The 21,891-nt window shown below is 30.3% G+C and overlaps 1 protein-coding gene across 1 annotated transcript; it reads right to left on the bottom strand.

Annotated features, from left to right (window-relative positions):
- Positions 1-3,092: 3,092 nt before the first annotated feature.
- LOC114421485 (katanin p60 ATPase-containing subunit A-like 2) lies at positions 3,093-10,220 on the bottom strand. The gene is made up of 11 exons (XM_028387421.1): positions 10,059-10,220; positions 9,491-9,667; positions 9,330-9,385; positions 7,938-8,003; positions 7,686-7,793; positions 6,652-6,718; positions 6,316-6,400; positions 5,515-5,675; positions 4,507-4,608; positions 3,618-3,840; positions 3,093-3,421 (listed from the first exon to the last, which is right to left on the bottom strand). Exons 1-11 carry the CDS (start codon positions 10,095-10,097, stop codon positions 3,288-3,290), a joined length of 1,218 nt encoding a protein of 405 aa, XP_028243222.1. The 5' UTR covers positions 10,098-10,220; the 3' UTR covers positions 3,093-3,287.
- Positions 10,221-21,891: the final 11,671 nt, after the last annotated feature.

The raw sequence follows: 21,891 nt of genomic DNA, 5'->3' as shown, positions 1-21,891 counted from the left end.
CATTACAAGTGGAATGATCTATGATTTTTGGACACTATTACTTGGGTTTTCAGTTATTTTGTTTCGTTTTTTTTTCTTTTCAAATACTTTATTATTATATGAAATCTTAAAAGAAGTTGTTTATAATTTCAAATATCTGCTTTGATTAGGATGTAACTTGGGAGATGAACTGGTGTTGTGTTTTAAAAAAAATAACCACATATTTTTAGTTAAGATAAAAATCATAGTTATCATTCACGAGAAACAATCATAATCAAAATTATTACAGACAACAAATTATAAGATATTTTATTCATCCAGACTTATTCGTGAAAGTAAATTATTATCATAAATTTATTTTGTTATACATTTTCTTCTTTTACATATAGATGTTAATGCTCAATAGTGTTTGTTAATATATACTTTAAAATATCTTTAGGCCCTAAAAATTATATATTTGTCATTCCATATTTAAAGTTACTGACATTGATATTCAATAATATCAAGCAACCAATGAGTATTTTGATGGTTATAATATGAATATTTATCGTAGTTCTAAGTTATTTCTTATCTTTTGGTTATCAATTATTAGTAAATTTTTGTAAACAAATACTATTTTATATCAATAATATAATATTATTTATCTTCTACTATTTACACTTTGTTCATATTTTGTAAAATAATGAATGCCGTAGAAGTACGACCCAAATGGGTACCATGCCCACTAGAATGCACAAGAAACCAATGCATCTCAAATTTTATGCAGAATCCCATCCAAAGGGATATTTTTTCCTTTGTCAGCAAATAAGTTACAACTTTGTCAGCAAAAAAGTTACAACAAACTTATAATATCTTTTATACAATTTTGTTATTGCTTTTTTGTCCATCTTTATCCTTATGTTAGAATTATCATGAATACCATGAAAACATAGCAACAAAAATAGCACTAAGAATAATTACTAATTGGTAATTTCAAGGCCTCCAGAACTAATAATGCAGGTCTTATGTTACAAAATTGCAAAACATCCTATTTCCAACTGCAACCTATTTTTTGTTTTTCAAACAATAACTTGCAAATATCCTCAATTTTTGGAAAGACCTTTAGTAATTTGACTTCACTCATGTATGTAGTAATGCCAACAAGTCGGTCCAGTAAGTAACAATTATTTTTACAATCCTACACACCTAATTAAATATTGCCCACATTACAAAACTCCAAAACTGACATAAAGTTTAAGACCAACTTAAATATTATAACATTGTCAATAAAAAGTTTAATAATAACTATATTTATAACATAGTCAATCTTACATCTATTTAAATTACATAAATACCAGTTAAGGTATATGAATTAAGCTCATATTCTAATTTTTCAAACATTAAAAAAAATATTTTACTTTTTAATCTAAACACAATTTTAGTGCTGAAACAAAAAATATAGCGAAACGAAACAGAGGGATTTGTGTCTATGCACGGTAACTAACTAGTAATATTATTAAAATTGTCCAATCATCACCACATGTCAGTTGGATAATTTTTTAAAGTTTTTATTTTTTATTTTACTCATTTTGCTTTTATTTATTATTCTTTATTGTTTTTTGTTTTTCTTAAAAACCGTGCAATGCACTGTTCCGATGCTAGTTTATATTATAATCTGAGCAAAAAGGAATATTTTTATTAAGATGTGAAAAATCATATGTCTATATGCTATTGTCCATATTATTATAACGATGACAAGTGGTTTGCGTATATGTACTTTTAATTAACTTCGTATTTTGCAGGTTGACGTATATAAGTTGGACCAGTACTGGAATGGGAAGGTTTAGTGAAGGTGGAACGTGGAAGCAAGAACTATAGGGATCGGAGCATATATATATATACATCAGCTCATTTGTTTATGTTAATTTATTTGTTTGTCTTTACTTTTTGTTGTGTGTTTTGTATCGTAAGAAATTTTTTTGTAACATATAGTAACACTCCTACAATGAACAATACGTATTTATACTTTCTCCCATCTCAATTCTAACCCAGTTTCTTCATTTTGTATCATGTTACTTATCACGTCTTCTCTCTTATCTTTTTTCTTGTCTTTTTGTCTCCTAATCTTTCCATTTTTCACTTAAATCCCATCAGTAACCTTTAACTTATGCCGTTGATGTAAGTGACAAAATGACTACACTACTCCACAAGAAAAGTAATATAAGTTGTACTGGTGAGAGGGAAAACCGACTTGCATTTTTTAATATCATATATTATTTTGTTTTGATGGAGTTACACCGGGTTATTAGGGGGCCATTGTTTGTTGAATTTCATTGAATAAATGTTCTAATATTGGTCAATAAAATTAGAGAATATTGAATAAATGCTCTAATATTGGTCAATAAAATTAGAGAATATTGATTTTATTTTAAGCTTGGAAATTAAATATCGTTATATTCATTCCCTCTCGTATACAAAGAAGTGGATTGGTAGTTTCATAAAGTGAAATTCTACTTTTCCTCTTTTTCTCTGAACATGATAAAGGCATTTTAATATTTCGGTTATTTATTGAAATGGGTTAAATTTAAAATTTAAACTTGTTTAATTTTTTATTGAAGCTTACATGCATGTCTCATTTTATGTTTTGATTGTTTAATATTAACAACAATGGATTATATACAAATACAAATGCAATTATTTTTTTAAAAGAAAAATGACTAAAATTTAAAAAAGATTTTTTTAAAAAATTATGACCATTATAACTGTTGAAAATTGAAGTTAAATAAATAATATATGTAAGATAATAATAAATAGAAATACATTTTTCAAGTAAATGTTATAAATAAAATTACTGTTATCTAATATATGCACCAGCTATTAATGCCGATGCTGCAAAGAAAGTTTGATTCATTAAAAATAACCAAACCCAACTTTAAACTTATTTATTTTAACAAAACGAACTGGATTAATCGAATATTTAACATGTTAAATTCAAATTACATTCAATTTTCGTTATTGAAGAAAATACCTTGAACACCAGTCTTGAAAATATGTCCTCATTTCCCAATTAATAGACAGTGCGTAAAATAAACATATGGGGAGAAGTTGCAATATGTCATAATAATATTTTAATGTAAAAGCAAAGAATGAGTGAATTTAAAAATATAATCACAAGCATTTGTTACTTAGATATGTAAAAATACTCAGTACTAATAATGGAGAAGAACGAATGCAAAAAAAAGTTGCATAACCAAAATAATGTTTGAAGTTTACTAGTCTTACAACAGTAATCAAATTGTGGAAGACCTTACAATAACAAATACAACTTGTCATTGTAGTATTTGACTACCATAATCAGCATTGAACTTGTCATATTTGTGGGCATGGAGATGAGCAGATGGCCTTGTGTTTCTCAAAGCTGTCTCTATATCTTCAGATCTGATTGGCCCAACTTTTGGCAACTCTGTAACCCAATGATCACTTTTAGTTTGCCATGAATAAAACAAAACTCAAGCATATATTTAAAAAAATAAGCTAACACATTGTTTAAAGTAAATAGCTTATAGTTTCAAAATCTACATAAAAGAAACAGCTATCAATGTTCCTGTGTAGACCAGTTTTGGCAACTGTAGTGGGGTTAGATTTTGTAAACAACATACCTTCTTCAGGCACCACATCCTGGTTCTGCTCAAGTTGTGACATTAAGCGTCTTAAGGGTTGCATTGCTGTCTCTTTACAGAGTAATCGGATATCCGATCCCGAATATCCTTCTGTCTTATCCTCCAGTATATCATAGGGGATCGATTCCTCGCCAGGCTGTTGAGGAAGGAGTTCCTCGAACATTGCTCTTCTCGCAACTGGTTCTGGAAGTGGTACAAGGATCTTTCAATTACGGTCAAGGACAACATTCATTAGAAAAGGACTGTGAGCTTTCAATTGAAAGATCAGATTGCTTATTGGGCATCATCCAAATATGCATTGAACTAAGATTCATTCTCAATAGTAAACCGAATGTCCAACAATTTGCCGATCAAAAGGGTGTAAAAACAAAGTATGGTGCAGCAACAATTCTATGTTGCCATATGGATTAAACAATGTAAACTCCTGTACGTCCCAAACATCTTGAATTAATAAAAAAAAGGCCCAATGGACAACGAGCTTCAAGCAAGTTTACAAACACACCTTAGCCTAGCAATGCATGTCTACACAGGCTACAAAAAAAATGCAAATTGAAATTCAACCTCAAAACAATAATTGCTGTTATTTTAGATCATAAACCAAGAATCTTAGATGGAATGCCAGTTTCATTTATAAAGAATAAAAAATTCAAAATCCAGTAGTCTAGGAAGCATGAGCAATGAGGTGATATGCCTAATAATTTATTCCATGCTCCCAAAAAAATCTGAAACCTAACAAATGATGCGTGTTTCTTCACCAAGACCAACAATTCCAGGCCAATGAAGTAAAATGACATTTAGAGGACTAGAAAATTTGACCCATTCATTTATCATGCACACTACTAAGCAAAAGCTTATATTTGAAGGATACTCGCTTCTCAAGACGTCGAAGCATGGCTGCATCCAGTTCCCAGGGAAGATTTGTTGCCGCTAAAACAAAAACCAGTTCATCTGTCTTTGTCAAACCATCCATCTGCAATCTTAATCCAAATGATTAATTTTTGAGAAAGCACACCAGAATACATATGCCAACTATCATGGTAAACTCAAATAACTAATAAATTAAGTCATGGTAGCTGCAGAAGCAAAATTTAAACAATCTATCAGGATACTTATGGGAAATAGTTTCCACTTAATCTTTGTTAGCTGTTCAAATTTTGCATGAGATGTTTAAGATCTTCCTGCATACTGGTAAGGGAACTAGAAGAAATACAGGATTATGAGCAAAATAAAATAGGAAGGACATAATACGTTGGATTGCTAAAATTTTTAATAATCTGGATTTTATCATTATTACTTATTTAAACAGATGATATGACACATTCATCTTCAAGTTTATGGACATTTTTACTACAGGCATGATATCAACACAATGATTGAAGCACTAACGATCTTTTTAAGGAGATATTTGTTTTTTCTCTCCAAAAGTTTTCTCATCTGACAAATACATAGTTCAAATAAATTTACAATTCATGATTAATCACACAATTAAATTCAATCTGGCTAACTAACTAGCAACTCTTAAGTGATGAATCACAAATAAATATGAATCTTGCGATTGATGGATAAATCAGTGATTGTGTATCACCTATATGAATCATATGATTCAGCCATTTATTTTTTACTTTTCTTATAAAAAAATGGAAAGCCAGAAAGGCTTAAATTGTTAAATGAAGCTAAAGGAGCACTGCAGAAAACATTCTATTTGATTATTCAGATGTTCTATTTTCATTCTTATAGAGTGGGTTTCAGTAAGTCACTCATTCCGTCCACTGTATTTCAGTGTACCATTGCTTTGTTTTCACATAGTATGAACTTGGTGCAGTTAATTAACTTGAAGATTACAAAAAGTTTGTTCATTGTAAGAAACAACCATCACCTGAATGAGAAGCTCTGTTTTCAACCGTCTACTAGCTTCGTGTTCACTGCGAGCTTCACCACGTTGACTAATGATTGCATCAATTTCGTCAAGAAATATTGTTGAGGGTGCATGATACCTTGCAAGTTCAAATAACACTTTCACTAACTTCTCTGAATCACCTGCAGTCCAAAAGAATTTTTTGTAAATGTACATATTCACAGAATAGCAAACTAATTCAGCCTAAACTAACTGATATATTGTAAATCTGTAATTAACTATTAAACTAATGGGTAACTAACAAACATATGACCACTAATGGATAATTGGATATCTATTGTACACTTAATCTTTGAGATCATCGGCTTACAATGAGATGTGAGAGAAGCTGAACATAGCAAAATAGTCCAGGTTAAACATCACTTAAGTCACGCAATCAATTGTTTTAATCCAAGTCATTCATGCTATATCAATTAGTTGTTTTAAGCTCCTCGGACTGATAATAGACTATTGTTTTAAGATATATGCTGTGTATGTCTGTGTCTATTTGGCTAAGTAAGACAGAGGATGAGGGTGTTGAACAAATGACCTTTCGAAACCAAATAGGGGTTATATCAATTCGCAAGATTCAAGGTAGTTAGCACCATAGTATTTGAAGAAAAATAGTTAGTTACACCATCTTCCAGATAGAGATCATTCTGTTTTCTTTTAAAAAATAATATACACTACCATTAAAAATAAGCACTATTAAGTTTCCTAGATTAAGATTCACAAAATAGAAATACTCTAAAGAAGAGGGGGAGAAAGTTGTAAGTAACAGGCCTCGCCATTTGCTGACTACAGATGAGGCTGAAATATTAAAAAAAGTTGTATTGCACTCTGTCGCAACTGCCTTTGCAAGCATTGTCTACAACAATCAAACCAAATGTTTGGAAGTTATTAAATTATTCAAAATAAATAAAAAAATAAAAATAAAATGCTATATTCACAATCATTAAAATATAAAAATAGACAGGCCGAATATTTCTTCCAACAGAATTTATTTTTGATTTTGGAATTTTATTTGTGTGCACCCACACAATAACATTCTCTTACAATTTCAGAATGACACTAAGGAGGCAATGTTGTAAATATTTCTGATGGAATACCAATACAAACCTTTCCTGTCCCCGGTGGGCCAAAAAGGAGGATACCCTTCCATGGTGATAACAGACCAGTGAAGTACCTAGACACATGAGAAAGATTAGCTTGATCATGAAAAAGATTCCACTCTATATCTCTACTTCTCTAGTAACCTTTTATTAGCACATATGCAAGTCTAGAAAATCAATCAGATAACCATTTCTAAGGACAATATCTTAATACAGCCATTTTTAGCATTACTAGGAGCTTGAAATACAGATCTCAAAGACTTTCATAAAATGTAAACTAGCTAGGTTTCTTCGTCATTTTCAAACAAGTACCATCATAAACATGTGAGTCAGCTAGACCTGTTTTTGTTTCCTTTGATTCAAGGACTTTAAAATGAGAATTTTTTTCCTAACAAAGAAGAGAAACATATTAAGAAAGAAAATAACTTAAACAATAACAATAGTCTTATCCCATCAAATGAGATCGGCTACATGGATCACATGATGCCATTAGACTTAATCAAAAACCAAATTCTCAAAGATATTTTTCACCATGAGATCACTTTTAATAATTTTGTCCGATGACCGTCTTGGTTTTTCTCAACCCCGTTTTACAGGAATAAAAACCACAAGATCTGCTCTCCTCACCGGTGCCTCCAGTGGCATTTTAACATTGTACTTTCCAGCTTGAGCAGTTTATATATAAGATATTCCATCCAGTTAACATCTTGAACTATATATTAATAGGGAAGATCTAGAATCTATAAAAAATATGGGTTTAAGATATTGCTTACAAAAACTAAAGCAGTATGTAAACCATTATACAGTCCAACTAAATTAATAGAAAGTTAATCTTAATATTACTGTTATCCCTGCTTTCATCTTAAATTAAAAACACTAGTTTATTCATTGATCAATGTAAATGATCTGCAACATCCAATAAAAAAGATCTTTAGTAACATACGCAAGAATATCTTGACAAGCAGTGAAAAAAAATGGTTATCAATAGCTCTAAGGAATGTTATGTGTAGAAAGTTTTCAACAGTGATTAGTGATACCAACTTGGGATACTTAATCGGCATCACAACAGCCTCTTTCAGTAAACGTTTGGCATTCTCTAACCCCTTGATGCTTTCCCACTTCACATCTGGACTTCCACGAATGATATCCCTAAGATGTGCAATGACAAACATATATGAAAATTAAACTTACAGAATAGATTCACACATGAAAATCTTGACCAACACACAAATAACTTCTCCATGTAGTCATCAGTTCTATCAGAGGTGTTGAAGAGATTGAGAGAAAATTTACCTACTTAAGCTCTCTGCTAAAGCTCGCATTTCCGCAGATTCAAAGGGTGGAAGCAAAGACTTCTGCCTGAAAATATTAGGGATAATTATCTGAGAAGCAAGAATGAATAACTTCTCTATCTTCCACATATTCTAAGTTATCAGTAGTTCTGAGAATGAATAAATTTTCTATCTTCCATATGGTCCCATAGGGTCACAAAACTCACAAATTGATACTACTAATGGTTACAATTGTGAGTAAAGAACTAAAGGTCAAAGGATCAATATCAATTCTGACTTCTAGAAGATGCAAAACTGTATAGTATTGTCTATTTCTTCTCTTTAGTTGATAATAACTCTATCTTCCACATAGTCCATTATAGTCAAAGAACTCAAGAGACGATAGTATTAACAGTTACAATTGTGAGTAAATATCAAAGGATTGATATCAGTTATGACTGTTAAAATATGTACAACTTTATAATATTGTCTGTTTCTTTCCTCTAAGGTGGGTGAAAACCTCACAGATATGGACTAAAGTCTCAGCAAATTCCAAAGGCAATGAAAACTATGAAAGAAAACAGAAACTTCATAGATCCTCTCATTTTCTGATCCTTTATGTCAAATTTTGAGTATCAAGGACTGTAACCATAGTTGAACTTATCTGTTACTCAATCAATTATGAATGACATCCTACATGTTTGTGATACAAATGACATTTAACATTCCAATAAATTGCTCTAATCAGTATTAATTTCATCAGTGGCATCTTTATTAAATAAGAATTTATGTTTCTTTCATTCAATACATGACAAAAGGCAAGAACTAGATAGCTTGACTATATCTCCCACCTTTTTAAAAATACCATATTAAATATATAAAAATGTTTTAGCAGTCAGCCACAAAGTTATATTACATATGGCAATGAATCTTTTCTGAAAACTTAGGTTACGGGTGTCATGCACATCAGTTTACCTGCGATTAACACAAAGATTACCACATGTATAGTAGCCCAAGCTACGCTTGATGAATATAGGGTCCTCTTAAGTAAGATCTATTTCCGTTGTTAGCACTAACAGTTGCATACACTTTGGTAGCATACTACTGGCTTATAAGTTATAGTGTCATACTCAATAGTACTCCACTATCAGTCATTACCTAACTAATCAACTTCAAACGGATAATCAATCAAATAATTTCAAGTATTGAAACTGACAGCATCAATAATTGGTTGACTAGCTACTTGTTATCTAATAAAAACTTAATTCACAACTCAAATATGCTAACACTTATCCTTCTCTGTTTTTTCTTTAATTGATCCTCACAGCAAAACAGAAACACTTAACCCTTTTAAAGTGAGTATGTGCTAATAACAAAGTCCAAGGATACAAAGTGATGGACCAAAGAATCATACGGCCTTTCATCTGTAAGGGTCGGCACAAAGCCATTTGTGTGAATCTGATTCTGCCCCTGAAACACAATCAAAGCACAATGAAACAAGAATCAGCGAAATTTAAAAAGAGTAATGGCCAGTTCAGAGTTCTCCAATAAACTTGGATGCCCGAAACACATTACCTCGCTTCGAAACTGCTCATAAACAGCCATTTCCGATGCCCTTTTGTTGCCATTGGACACAATGGCCACTGTCACTGAATTTCCATTTCCATTGCTGACCGCTTTACCGGCAGCATCATCTCCGTTCTCCGCGACTTTCTTTCTACCAAACTTAGCATCATAACACAATTTGAAGTCCTGAAGATCCAAACAGAATAAGTAAAATTCTCGGTACTAGAAGTAAAGTTCAGTACACCACAAAATCAACTAAACCAAAAAGAAAAAGAAAACACAAACAATGTAAAACAGCAAAGTTAACTTTCTATTAATTTCTACAAGCTAGTAAGAAATAAGAAAACGAAAATAAAATCGATCCGAGCAACTATAACAGCTCTAATGGCAAGACGAAAACATTAAAATTGAAAAAAAAAATCCTCCTTCCACTACGATCGATTTTTCGATATACCGTCACAATTCGTTCAACTAGGATCGGCGAAATGCGGTGCAGAAAATCATCAAAACGAAAAAAAAAATCTAGTGAAGGGAATTGCTTTTGTCGATAAAACAAAAATGGAAGAGAGAGTGAAACCTGGAAAGACCAGCGCGTGGGCATTGGATCGTCGGCCATCTTAGAGAGAGAGAGAGAGAACTGAAAAAGTGTTTCTCTCTCCAGAATGGATCAACAGCGAAGCAAAGCAATGCTGCACTCTGTCGTCTGGCTCTCAAGAGTGTGAGGAACAGAGAAGAAATGATTTTATTATTTTATTATTTTATTATTTTTATTTTTAATAAATAATCGTAAGCAAGATTTGAGTGAGGGGAGAGTGAACCACGTGTGATAAATAATACAAAAAAAGGTCTGCACTATATAGATCCTACTCTTATTAATGTCTCAACTCAATTATTAGCGGTCTTGTTTCCCATTTCACCTAATTCTACCTTTATCTTAATTTATTTTAAATACAGTAATAAATTCTTTATTTTTTTATTTTATTTTTTGCATCTGATAATATTTTAAAAAATTAAAATCATAAATATAATGAATGAAGGCACATATTCAAACATTTTTAATTGTAAACGTATTATTTCATTTTGACTTTAATTGTTTTTAAATTTTTTTAAAATAGTAAACATTTCTTGATAAACAATAAATTAATGCACAATAATTATTCGTTAAAATCTAATAATATCTTTTCTTCAAAAATATTTTAGTGTACAATAGTCACACTGAAATTATAATAACTTATGACCTTATTTTATACATACTACTCAACCCATCACCATCCACCCTGAGACCAACTATGGACATATCATTTTCCCATGCCTAATAATTAGGAAATTAAGAAACAAATATCTTATAAAAATATTCATTAAAACCCATTATATATCAAATGTCCTAGTAATGAATATAATTTATTAAATATATAATAAAAAAATGAAAAATGAATTACTAAATTTCTCCTTATATGAGTTAAAAAAATTTCACCAAAACATCTTTTTGTTTATTATATAAAATATAATAAAGGAATACACGTTGATATGATCTTTAATCCACTGGGGTACCTTCATGAAGGAATAGGACAAATATTTGAATGCTTACTCAGGTGCTGGAAAGACATTATGCAATAACATCTTTTGATGAGAGATGAATGAACAAAACTTAGTCATATATATTACTATTTGACCTTTTTTTTACTGGACTGGATAGGTGGGCCAAGACGGTTTGTCTCTTGGAGTCCTTGCTATGCAAATTAGGCTATTGCTTCTCACACTTCTTTTAGCTTTCTGCACCCCATAGAAAACTTAAATGGACAAAAATACCATTTTTTACTCACTCGCCAGGCACTCCACCCGACTCTCAAACCCTAGGACACCTTCTTCCCTCTGTCTTCCCAGTGCCGTGGCAATGGTAAGGCCAATTAGATCATTGCCATAGGCCTCCCACCAAGCTCTTAATTTTATATGTATTTATAACGAAATAATTTAAAGTATTAGGTAATATATTTTATTATATTATTTATTATTATTTTGTTAGTAAAATTATAAAATTTTAATAAATTTATATACATAGATATATTATAAATCACCTGAGAAGTTTATAATTCATTTGAAAATTATAGAAAAATTAGTTTCCATTTACTTTAAATTAAAAAAATCATATTAAAATTAAATTTTATAAAAAAAATATGATGCATATTTTGATGAAAATGAGAGTGGTGAGATTACATTTTTCTTATTGTAAAATATAAAATTTCTTTGTACTTTTTATTTGAATCATAATAATTAAGAATTGTAAAAGAAAGTGAATTAAAAAAATGTATTTATCTTGAACTAAATTTAAGTTTCAATGAGTATTAATTTGATATTATTGGTTTTAACTTTTCTTCCTAAATTGAAGATATTAAAAGAAATACTAATAGAAAAATTAATGTCATTAAAAATATTAAAATATATTAAAAATTAATCATTTTTATATGCATCTAATGTTTATAAAATATACTTAATAATAGTTACAATTGTTGACCTTGTCAAAAAAATATTCAAAATTAATTTTTTCTAGATTTAATTTGAGATGTTTATATCATAAGATATAGTAGAATAAATTACTATTGAATGAAATGCGAAAATATTGCTAGAATATTAAATTTTAACTAATAATTTTTACACAAAAAAGTACAAGGATAAAATGAAAATAGATAAGATTCACAATATAAAATATGTCTAAGGCAAAAGAAAAATATAGACACCATCCGGTGTCTTTCTTACTGTTGCCACCACCAACCGACGACCGTCTGCAGTTCATGGTGGACTCTCCCTTAAGCCCATCATGGAGACACTCATCTCCCTCCCAATGTTGATTGTTGTTGTCGTTAACAGCCACACTTTCATTGTCGGGTTCCTATTCGCGATCAACAACAACTACGTCTTGCACCATTGGACTACTTTGTTGTTGTCATGAGGTCTGCCGACAGAAAGAAATGAGAAAGTGAATCCCATTCGCAGGAGGATCTAATGGACCACGACAGATAAAAGGAAATGTGCGGTTGTTAATGGTGTTAGTGCCGGCAAGGATTTTGTTTTGTAGGTAAAAGCACATATTGATAAATAATAAAGCAAGACCTTGGAGGGGTCAGAAGAGATTTTCCCTCCAAGATAAACAAAGTAACAACACATACAAGAACTATAACCAATAGGTTGTTAAAAGTGAAACTACCCTATATAACCCATCTTGCAATTAATCAAAATATCAAATACAATGACTTAGGAATCTGTTGCCCAAGACGCATAGAAACCCAAACATGTTAGCAACATTGCCAACAACATTTTGTTATCCGAACGAGAGCCAAAATGTGCAACTTGTTACATAGCCAGAATATATTACCCATGTGGTAGATAGACACCAGAACAACAAATCTTTGGTTGTGGGTGTCACGAGAAAAGCGAGACATGGGAGGAGGTTACGAATTATGCGTGAATGGAAAAAGGAATTTGCTAGTGAGGATGACTGACGCCTTTTCAAATCTTTCATGGAAACAAGTTTCGAATTAAAGAAATTTTGGGTTGTTGTCTAGATCACATGCATAGCCCAGAAGTTGCGTTGGTGTGTCCAGAACAGGTATTCTGGAATATGTTTTCTTGATTACCTATTCGGGAAAGCTATATGTTATTACATTTCAGAACATGTATTCCAAAATATGGAAAATGTATTCGAGAATACGTATGTTATATTTTAGAACAGGTATTCTGGAATATTGTTTTCCAGATTGCCTATAACTTTATGGATTGACTATTTTGTAATGGTTGATTTATATGATTAAATGGTTTTAGATTGGCTGTTTCTTCCAAGTAAAGTAGCAAGTTATAATAAAGGAAGGGGAATGAAAATTTTAGGGGTGCCGAAAACAGAAAATGGGATGCAGGAAGCAATTGCCTGGTAGCTTATACCTTTTTTTTTTTTATATAGAAACATGCTTTGGACTTCAAATTGGGTCCAGTATAGCTAGCTGGGTATAAACTTTAGAGTCTAGCTAATATGTTCGCCATTGCTATTTAATAATGCTTCACGCAAACATTTACTTTCTTATATGCATAATATTCCAGCACAAAGTGTCCACATTTCAAAAAAACCACTATATTCTGGTCCTTGTGATCCTTCATCAATTCCTTCGGCTATTCTTAACCCCAAAGTTCAGATTTACTTTTATTTCTTCTCTTGATAAGCTAAGGAATATTATCGATGAGAGTTATAACTTATAATATAATTAAGGGGTACACCAACCAGTCGACAAAGTATTTCAAACCAAATAGGATACATCATGCTAGTTACATCATATATACACCTTCACCTTCCAACACTTCGTAGGTGGGAGAGAATAAATACACCATTTTGAAAACAAAATGCCTCTCCCAATTTGGTGAGAACTAGAACCACGCACTGATCTTAAAATCTCGTTATACGCATCACACACAATTTAGTATGACAAATAAAGAATAACGAGAAGTATCAATCAACACGTAAAGTGTTTGTTTGCAACAGGATTTTTTTTAAACGGCAAAAAGAATATTATTGATGAGAATAGAAACACCAGCACAAGTTATGCACGTATGGTTACAAGTATAAATAGACATAAATCCATTGACTAATTTGGGTATATTTGAAAAAGATCCAACACGTAACATGCGATAATGCGATATGCCCACCACTAGAACATGTGACTATATATATATATATATATATATATATATATATATATATATATATATATATATATACATATATATATATTTCAGCCATTTGCTACTGGAAAATAATCCTCGGATACGTAGGTGGTAATTGATACCTAGCTAGTTTGTACCCTTGTACTCTTTTATATATTAATGTACTTGTTTTGTCTATAAAAAAAACCTAGGTGCTATAATTGATATATAGAGAAATAAGAGTATAATAGGTAATTATATGATATGATAAAATGAGAGATAGAAAAGAGTAATAAGTATTCATGAAATGTATGATAAGTGCAGGTATCCACATATCAACCAACAATATATACACGGCACAGCGAAAAACAGAAGACAGAAACCAGATGATGACATTACTGACTACACTCATTCCATGAAGCAGATATAATTAATACTCATGTTAATCTACGAGTAGCAGTAGGCAACAATTCGAGCTATAAGGGCACATAAATTAAAGAACCCGAACGTTTAAAAGGAAATAACCTAATTCACCGGTAGAAGTAGAACTTATAAGTTGTAATTACTTTATTTAATTTACCGGTAGGAGTATATAGTATATATTTTTTCTCGGTTACTACAAATTACATGACTAGCTATCTTGTAATTATGATTCATGGTATTTTCTATAGTTACATTTTTTTTGACGAAATTTTCTATAGTTACGTATCAATGCAAAACGACTTAATGTCAACAGAGAAGACTGAAAATATACATATGCAGTTTCATTTTAGGAACCCAATTAACATTAAATAAATTAAACTTAAAAATGAAAACAATATATGCATACATTTTTCAATAATCATATCCCAGTTATTCTCTTTACGTCCCGTTTTATTCAATCATATTTCTATCAATTTTAAGATGAAAAAAAGGTCATATATATTTGAATTGGAAAGAAAACCTATTTTGTCCTATGTAATTAATTACACAAATGAGCTGTGATTGCTCTTGCAAATTGCAATAGTCCGATAAAATGTCTACTCGATTGTCCACTCGGCAAGCAAAGTATACATGGAACAGTTAGCACTCACTGAACCTATACTTCATTGTATAATATCAGGAGAACTCTGATTAGTGTTTCACCTAAAGCATTATCGTCTTTGACGGTTACCTAACTACAAAAAGGACCCAGCGGACCATAGAAAAGTATAATTACTTTCTCATGACTAATTAAATCTAATGAAATAATTGATACTGACATTCTGTCAAATTTAAATAAATGGTGAGTCATATAATCTTCAAATGCAATAGCAATATATATGTCATATGACAGATGACAGACACAAATTAAAATAAATTTCGTTTTCACTCATTCTAAGTATACTGGACCCCGTGAAACAAGTGTGTATCTATATTTTTTTGTTAATTTTTATTTGTTTAGGGACAATGTTAACAAATGTCTTTAATTATAGTACTTGTTTAGGTATCAAAAGTGGGCTGTTTTAATGAAAAAAGTGTTATTAATACAATTTTAAAAAAATTGTATCTCTCATTCTAACTGGTCCCGTGAAGAGGGAAAAAGTTGTGATCGAATTTAATTTTCTCAACTAACAAAATTAATATTCTAATTAACAAATTAATATTTGTGGATAAAAACAAACTGGACCCCGTAAAGCAAGTGCAGTGTTATCTATATTTTTATTTGTTTATGAGCAATGCTAACAAAATGTCTTTATATATATATTACAGATTTGGGTATAAAAATTAAGTAGGTTGTTTTATGAAAAAAAGTGTTATTAATTACTACAATTTCAGCCTAATTTCTTCTTTTTGGTGGAGGTCACACAGATTACGTATAAATGAACAGAATGGAATTTCTATACATCAGGAAAATTGTTCTCCAAATATTTCAGCCTAATTTCTAATGCACCTCTTTTGTAATTTCTTTTAAAAACATTCTATTTATCGATTTCTTAATCGGTAACCTTGTGATACTTATTAGTTAGCTAGGACTCTAATTAATTTTAATTATAACACATTTCTTGAAATCTTGCAGAAGGAATTGGAGAAAAGAAATAAGAGTATATTAAAATTCATATTATAACTAAACTGTCATCAGATTTATCATAAACTAAACTGACATTGATCGATATTGCTAAGCAGCCTTGGGATTCTACATAATCATATCTGTCTGTCAATCTTTTCCTTTAAATTTCCCCACTTATCTTCTTTTGGGGTGGGGACTGGGGAAGGAGGAGTTATATATGGACAAATCCAAAAAATGACCCTACTGTAAAGTTTAGTATACAATTTGATGATAACATAATTGTCTGTGAAATGATATGTGATTACATTATACTGTTGAATTTCTCGATAGCTTGTTTGTCCTCACAGGAATGGAGTGAGTGAGTTCAATGAATATGGCAAACAATGTAAAAAGCAGGATGATAATTTTCAAAGATGTTGAAATTATCCTAATCACCATGGTCCCTGGTTATCAGTGATGTGCATAAAATTGCAGATCAGGAATGAACAAAGTCCTTAATTAATACCAAGTGACCAACTTGCATGCATGATTAGGTCCGTACACTAGAGTTAGGGTTTAAATTGCAGACTCAAACTAAAATTACGGTCACAACACCAAGTTTTGGGGGTGGGGGGGTTGGATTTTTGAAATCACATTTGTTCTTTAGATCATATATCTTTTACTAGACACAATAATGTTTGAGTCGAATAAAATTATTATAAATGATAAAATTCTCCTTTCAAATATTTAACTAAACTATATATTCAAATCTTGACTCTTCAACTCATGATATTTTATTAAATTGAAATAACCTACCCACATGTAATTGATACCACCTTTAATTGCAACCACATTTATTTACATTTTTGAAAAAAAATTAAGATTTTTAAAATTTCACGACCACAATGACTGCAATTTAAAATCTTGTTCATGATGAGAGTGAAGTGTGATTAGCCATTGAGTGAATGCCATTAAGTGCAGGAAAGACGTTGTCTTTGAAAATTATCCCCGACAATTACATGAAGTTAAGAACATGGCGCCATCTAGCTCGATTGTATTCTATTGATCAAATTGACTCTTGCCAAAAAGCTCCTGAAATAAAGTTGCTGTCAGCCAAATGATGCATTATCAGTTCAAAACTGAGACCAATGGGTTACATCTCTTTGAATTACATTACCTAGGAAGTGATGCATGCCACTTTGGTGTCACTTTCATTCACAAACATCATCAATCTCTACCAATTCAATCATGTCGGGGAAGTAAAACCCCAGGACCAAAGAGGTGATCAACATCAGATAGACTCAATCATTAATAGTTTATTTGCATAAACATACCTAAAACGGTAAAGAAAACTATTTAAAACTTGGTTAATTATAATCAAATTATAGATTCTATATAACTAGCTAGATTTATCAATATTATAGTTCTCACTCCTACTATTTCACAAATAATGTTTACCATTTTTTTTAATCACCGGGTGGTATCTAGATTTATGAGAGTGACTCATCCCCCTTTGCATTAGTTTGGCTCATTAAAAAATAAATTAAGCATTCTAAAATGTTGTAGCTCCATACTTGAAGAAGGATCAATTTCATGATCGGCCATGGTTAAGGGATGAAATTGTGTCAAACTACTCACGCTCAACAATATGTGGTTGTTTGTTATTAATTGAACATAACCATTCCCTCTAAGTATTACGTTATTTAAATTTCAAATGCAATACACATAACATAAAATTTTGCACCATGCTTCAAGAAATTACATCTCGTAATTTATAGCATTTGGACCAAATGTGATAGGAAATCGTACCCACAAGAGATTATCACGTAACATATGGGTTCCATCTCTTGATTGTAGAAAGTGCAATCTAAATCAATTGCCCCTAGCACTACTCCATTTCTTATTTGTCTTTAGTTTGTAACTGGCCTTATAAAATCCTCCAAGCACAAACCTTGACAGGTACTAACTTTGACAAAAGCTTGCTAATAAACACAACATCTATTTTTCTATAAGCAAAAAAATTATTAAAGAAAAAAGTCTGACACAGCTAAACTAGATAAGTAAAGACAAGTTACATGCTTAATACACTAATATAAAAAAAAGAGCATTGGACATTAATTAATATTGTTCCTATTGGTCTTGAACATATATACGATATGACCTTTATCAGATATTTTTTTGAATCAGCAAAGACCTTCATCAAGTCTAAAATCTAATGAAGTAAAAAAAGACACATTGACATACAATATTGTTTATATAAAAGTAATACCTTTTTTTTACTGAATAAAAGTAATACCTAAAAAATATATTATGAAGATTTCAATTTCAACAACATATATAATCACTTGTTCTTGCATACAGCAGTTTGGAATTAAAGGATTAATATCAGTAAATGAATGTTACGACGAGATTTAGTGATTTAATCACTAATCAGCATATGTTGACTCGGGCAAGAGTTCAAATCCCTTAAAAACATGGCATTAATTGAATTTGAATTTGATTAATCCCAAGAGAAAAAAAAAACAAAAATATTTTTCGTAGCTATGGGCTATAAATTGAGGAAAAATATTGAGGAAAACTTCAATGAATGGGGTCTATGGGCTATATTTAAGTAGTTTGGTAGCTGATCGACTTCTTTGGGGGTCCCAGTATACGTATCATGCATGAGCATTATTACGTTTGTGTTCCTTCATATTTGAAACGGATATATAGTAACAATTAAATACCATTTTATATATGATTGAGGATGCACATGACGATGGCCCTTTTGTAGAGAAGACAACAATCTTTATCTTTGGCATGCATGTCTTGCACTTGCAGGTACCATGAAGTGCCAAATTAAGCCTCGGAAGACATGAAACATAGAAGCAGAAGACTTTTGGGGAATAATATGCATAATGCATGCTATAACCATAGGAGATCTTTATCCAAACGTAGTGGCTTAGGATTCTTTGGAAGCGGGACATGCATGTAAGCTCAAAAGCAAACATACAACTAGAGATGAATTCATCACATCATTTATCTTTAGTCCATCAATTATTTAATTGTGGCAGAGACCCGTCAAGTCATCTCCATTTGCAGTCCCTAACGAGAAATATATATATTTCCTTTCACATCTCTCTTACATGTCTTTTCCTTTTACATTAATGATTAATTTGTTCTCATATTTATATCCCATGTGTCAATCAAAAGCGAGAAATTATTTGTACAATTCATTTTATATTTATTTTATTTTTAAAAAAAACAAGACAAAAAGGAAATTAAGTATAGAATCTTAGCTTAATTTAATTACACAAAATCGTCTTATAAAATAAAATTTATTCCCTTATTTATACTCTTTATTTTAGTCCTATCATTTTATTAATGAATGTGAGATCTTTAACTTAAAATAAAATGAATAACAATTATCTAAAAAGAATATAAACAGGAAAAAAGAGAGAAAATAAGTTGTTTTTCATAATAAAGAACTTTTTTTTTATCAAAGAGAATATATACAATACTCATGCCCATGTAAAACAAAAATGTACATTGGAGTTCATATACATGAAAGACAGAAACTTGATGGACTCCCACACTGTCCCTATTTGTTACTGATAAGATGCAAGTTAGAGGATTCAAACACCACTCATAGTAAGGAGAGACACATGCTCCACTTTCCTGTCTAAACACAACCCCATGTGGCGCATGTTCTAATTTGATAACTCATGTTCATGTATCTACTTAGAGAAAATTAAATGACTTGATTTTTGTGGAGCCAAATTGACTACATTTTTTTTTATAAAAAAAGAAGCTAGATTCTAGCCATATATGGCCTTGATTTTCTTGTTACCCGAATGTATTAGTAGCTGATCATTTACATGATATATATATATATATATATAACTGCCTGTTAATCGAGCCCCTCCTGGCATCTTTACCTATTCAGATATGTTCTCTTCAATAACAACTAATGCTTAAAAATTTCGGTAATTATGTCCTATTTACGCTTAGTAGTGTATTACAATGCTTCAAAATATATTATTTATGATATAATGTTATCAAGTAACAATTATTTATATAAATAATTCCACATTATATGCTCGTGAAAAAAAAACTTTAATTATATTACTTAAAGTTAAGCAACCCATTTAAATATCTCATTGGAAATACTCTTAAAAAGTGTTAACATGATATAATAGAGTAAAAAGATTGTATCTCGTTGTAAAAATCTTATACCGTCAATTTATAGACATTAAAAAAATTCTTTGATATATCTGTTATTTTATTTTGTTGATTTTAAAAAAATAATGATTAGTGATTCTCTCTACTGTATAAGATATATGCATTAAGTTTGTATCACACAGTAAACATCAAATTTTAACTTATAAAATTCTTCTAATATTCTCTTTCCTCTTGTTACATTTTTCAATAATAAGTAACTTTATTAAAAAGATTCTTTAAATATTATACAAGTTAATATAAATCCTCATGTTTATGTAACGATTGTTGTTATATAAATGCATATTTAATTTTCATTGTTTTTAAAAATACTCTATTAGAATTTCTATCATAAACTATTTAATTTTAAAAAAATAATCTCAAAATACAATGGAGGTTAGTTTTTCCCCTTTTTTTATTGTGTTTTAAGTATTATAGTGTCTCTCTTGTGGATGATATTTATGAAAAATCAAAGAAAAATATACAGTTGAAAATTGCAATGTTTAACAACTATTTTAAATATAACATACTGTTGCTTTCTGTTTTTCTACTATTGTACCTGAAACTGTACTGAAAAATCATATTGATGTTCGCTTGCATTGAATAACGGAAAATGTACTGGAAAATCATACTTTCAATACTGACGAAATTCTTATGGTCAACTTATGTCTATACGGATCATTTATAAAATAATTGTATGTAAAATTATTTGATTTTGCATATTTTGTTTAAATATCAAATTCAAGAAATTGACCTAGTAAAAAATTACTTCGAGTTGAAGCTCATTTTAACCTGATCCAAAAGAGTCACATTAACACCTTATCTAATCAAATTAAGTTGAGTTAAAGTTAAGCTAAACATGTCCCAAAAGTCACATTAACACATTATCTAATCAAATTAAGTTGTGTTAAAGTTAAATTAAGCCTGACCCAACAACTTGTTTATCTAATCAAATTAAGTTAGTAAAAGTTAAATTAAACCTGACCCAAGTTGTTCGTCTAATCAAATTATATCTTGAACTAAAGCTAAACTTAATCTGACCCAACAGGTCACATTAGCACCCTACTTGTTTATTTAATCAACTATATATTGAGTTAAAGTTAAATTAAACTTGATTGCTATGTTCATCTAACTAACTAAACTGTGTTAAAATTGACCCATGTCACATTAACACCTACTTTTAAAAAAATGTTATTAAAGGAAAATATATATGAAAAAAATATTTTTGAGTTGATATTTGTTTTTTTTTAAAATAGTAATAGATCATATCTTTAATTTTATCCATAAAATCAATAATAAATATTTATAAAATTTATTAGAACTTAAATATTTTAATAATTATGTAAAAAAAATTACTGCGCTTGATACACTCTAGATTTGTCCATGACTATATACAAAATATTTATACTGAATTTCTGTTAAATTCACACTCGTGTATAAATAGTAAATCAATGAATCACAGGAGGACTAAATTTGAATATCTGTGTCTGATTGCAATATTTGTGTCTGTATTTATATT

Source organism: Glycine soja, chromosome 8 (genome assembly GCF_004193775.1).
Source record: "Glycine soja cultivar W05 chromosome 8, ASM419377v2, whole genome shotgun sequence".
NCBI classification, from domain to species: domain Eukaryota; kingdom Viridiplantae; phylum Streptophyta; class Magnoliopsida; order Fabales; family Fabaceae; genus Glycine; species Glycine soja.
This window is presented reverse-complemented; position numbering and strand designations above follow the sequence as displayed.

Excerpts from the sequence above, each read along its gene's own strand:
- LOC114421485 (XM_028387421.1), bottom strand. The coding sequence starts at position 10,097 with ATGGCCGACGATCCAATGCCCACGCGCTGGTCTTTCCAG. Across the intron at positions 9,386-9,490 it reads ATGAGCAGTTTCGAAGCGAG|GGGCAGAATCAGATTCACAC; the intron begins GTAATGTGTTTC and ends ATTGTGTTTCAG. Across the intron at positions 3,841-4,506 it reads TTCGACGTCTTGAGAAGCGA|ATCCTTGTACCACTTCCAGA; the intron begins GTATCCTTCAAA and ends CGTAATTGAAAG.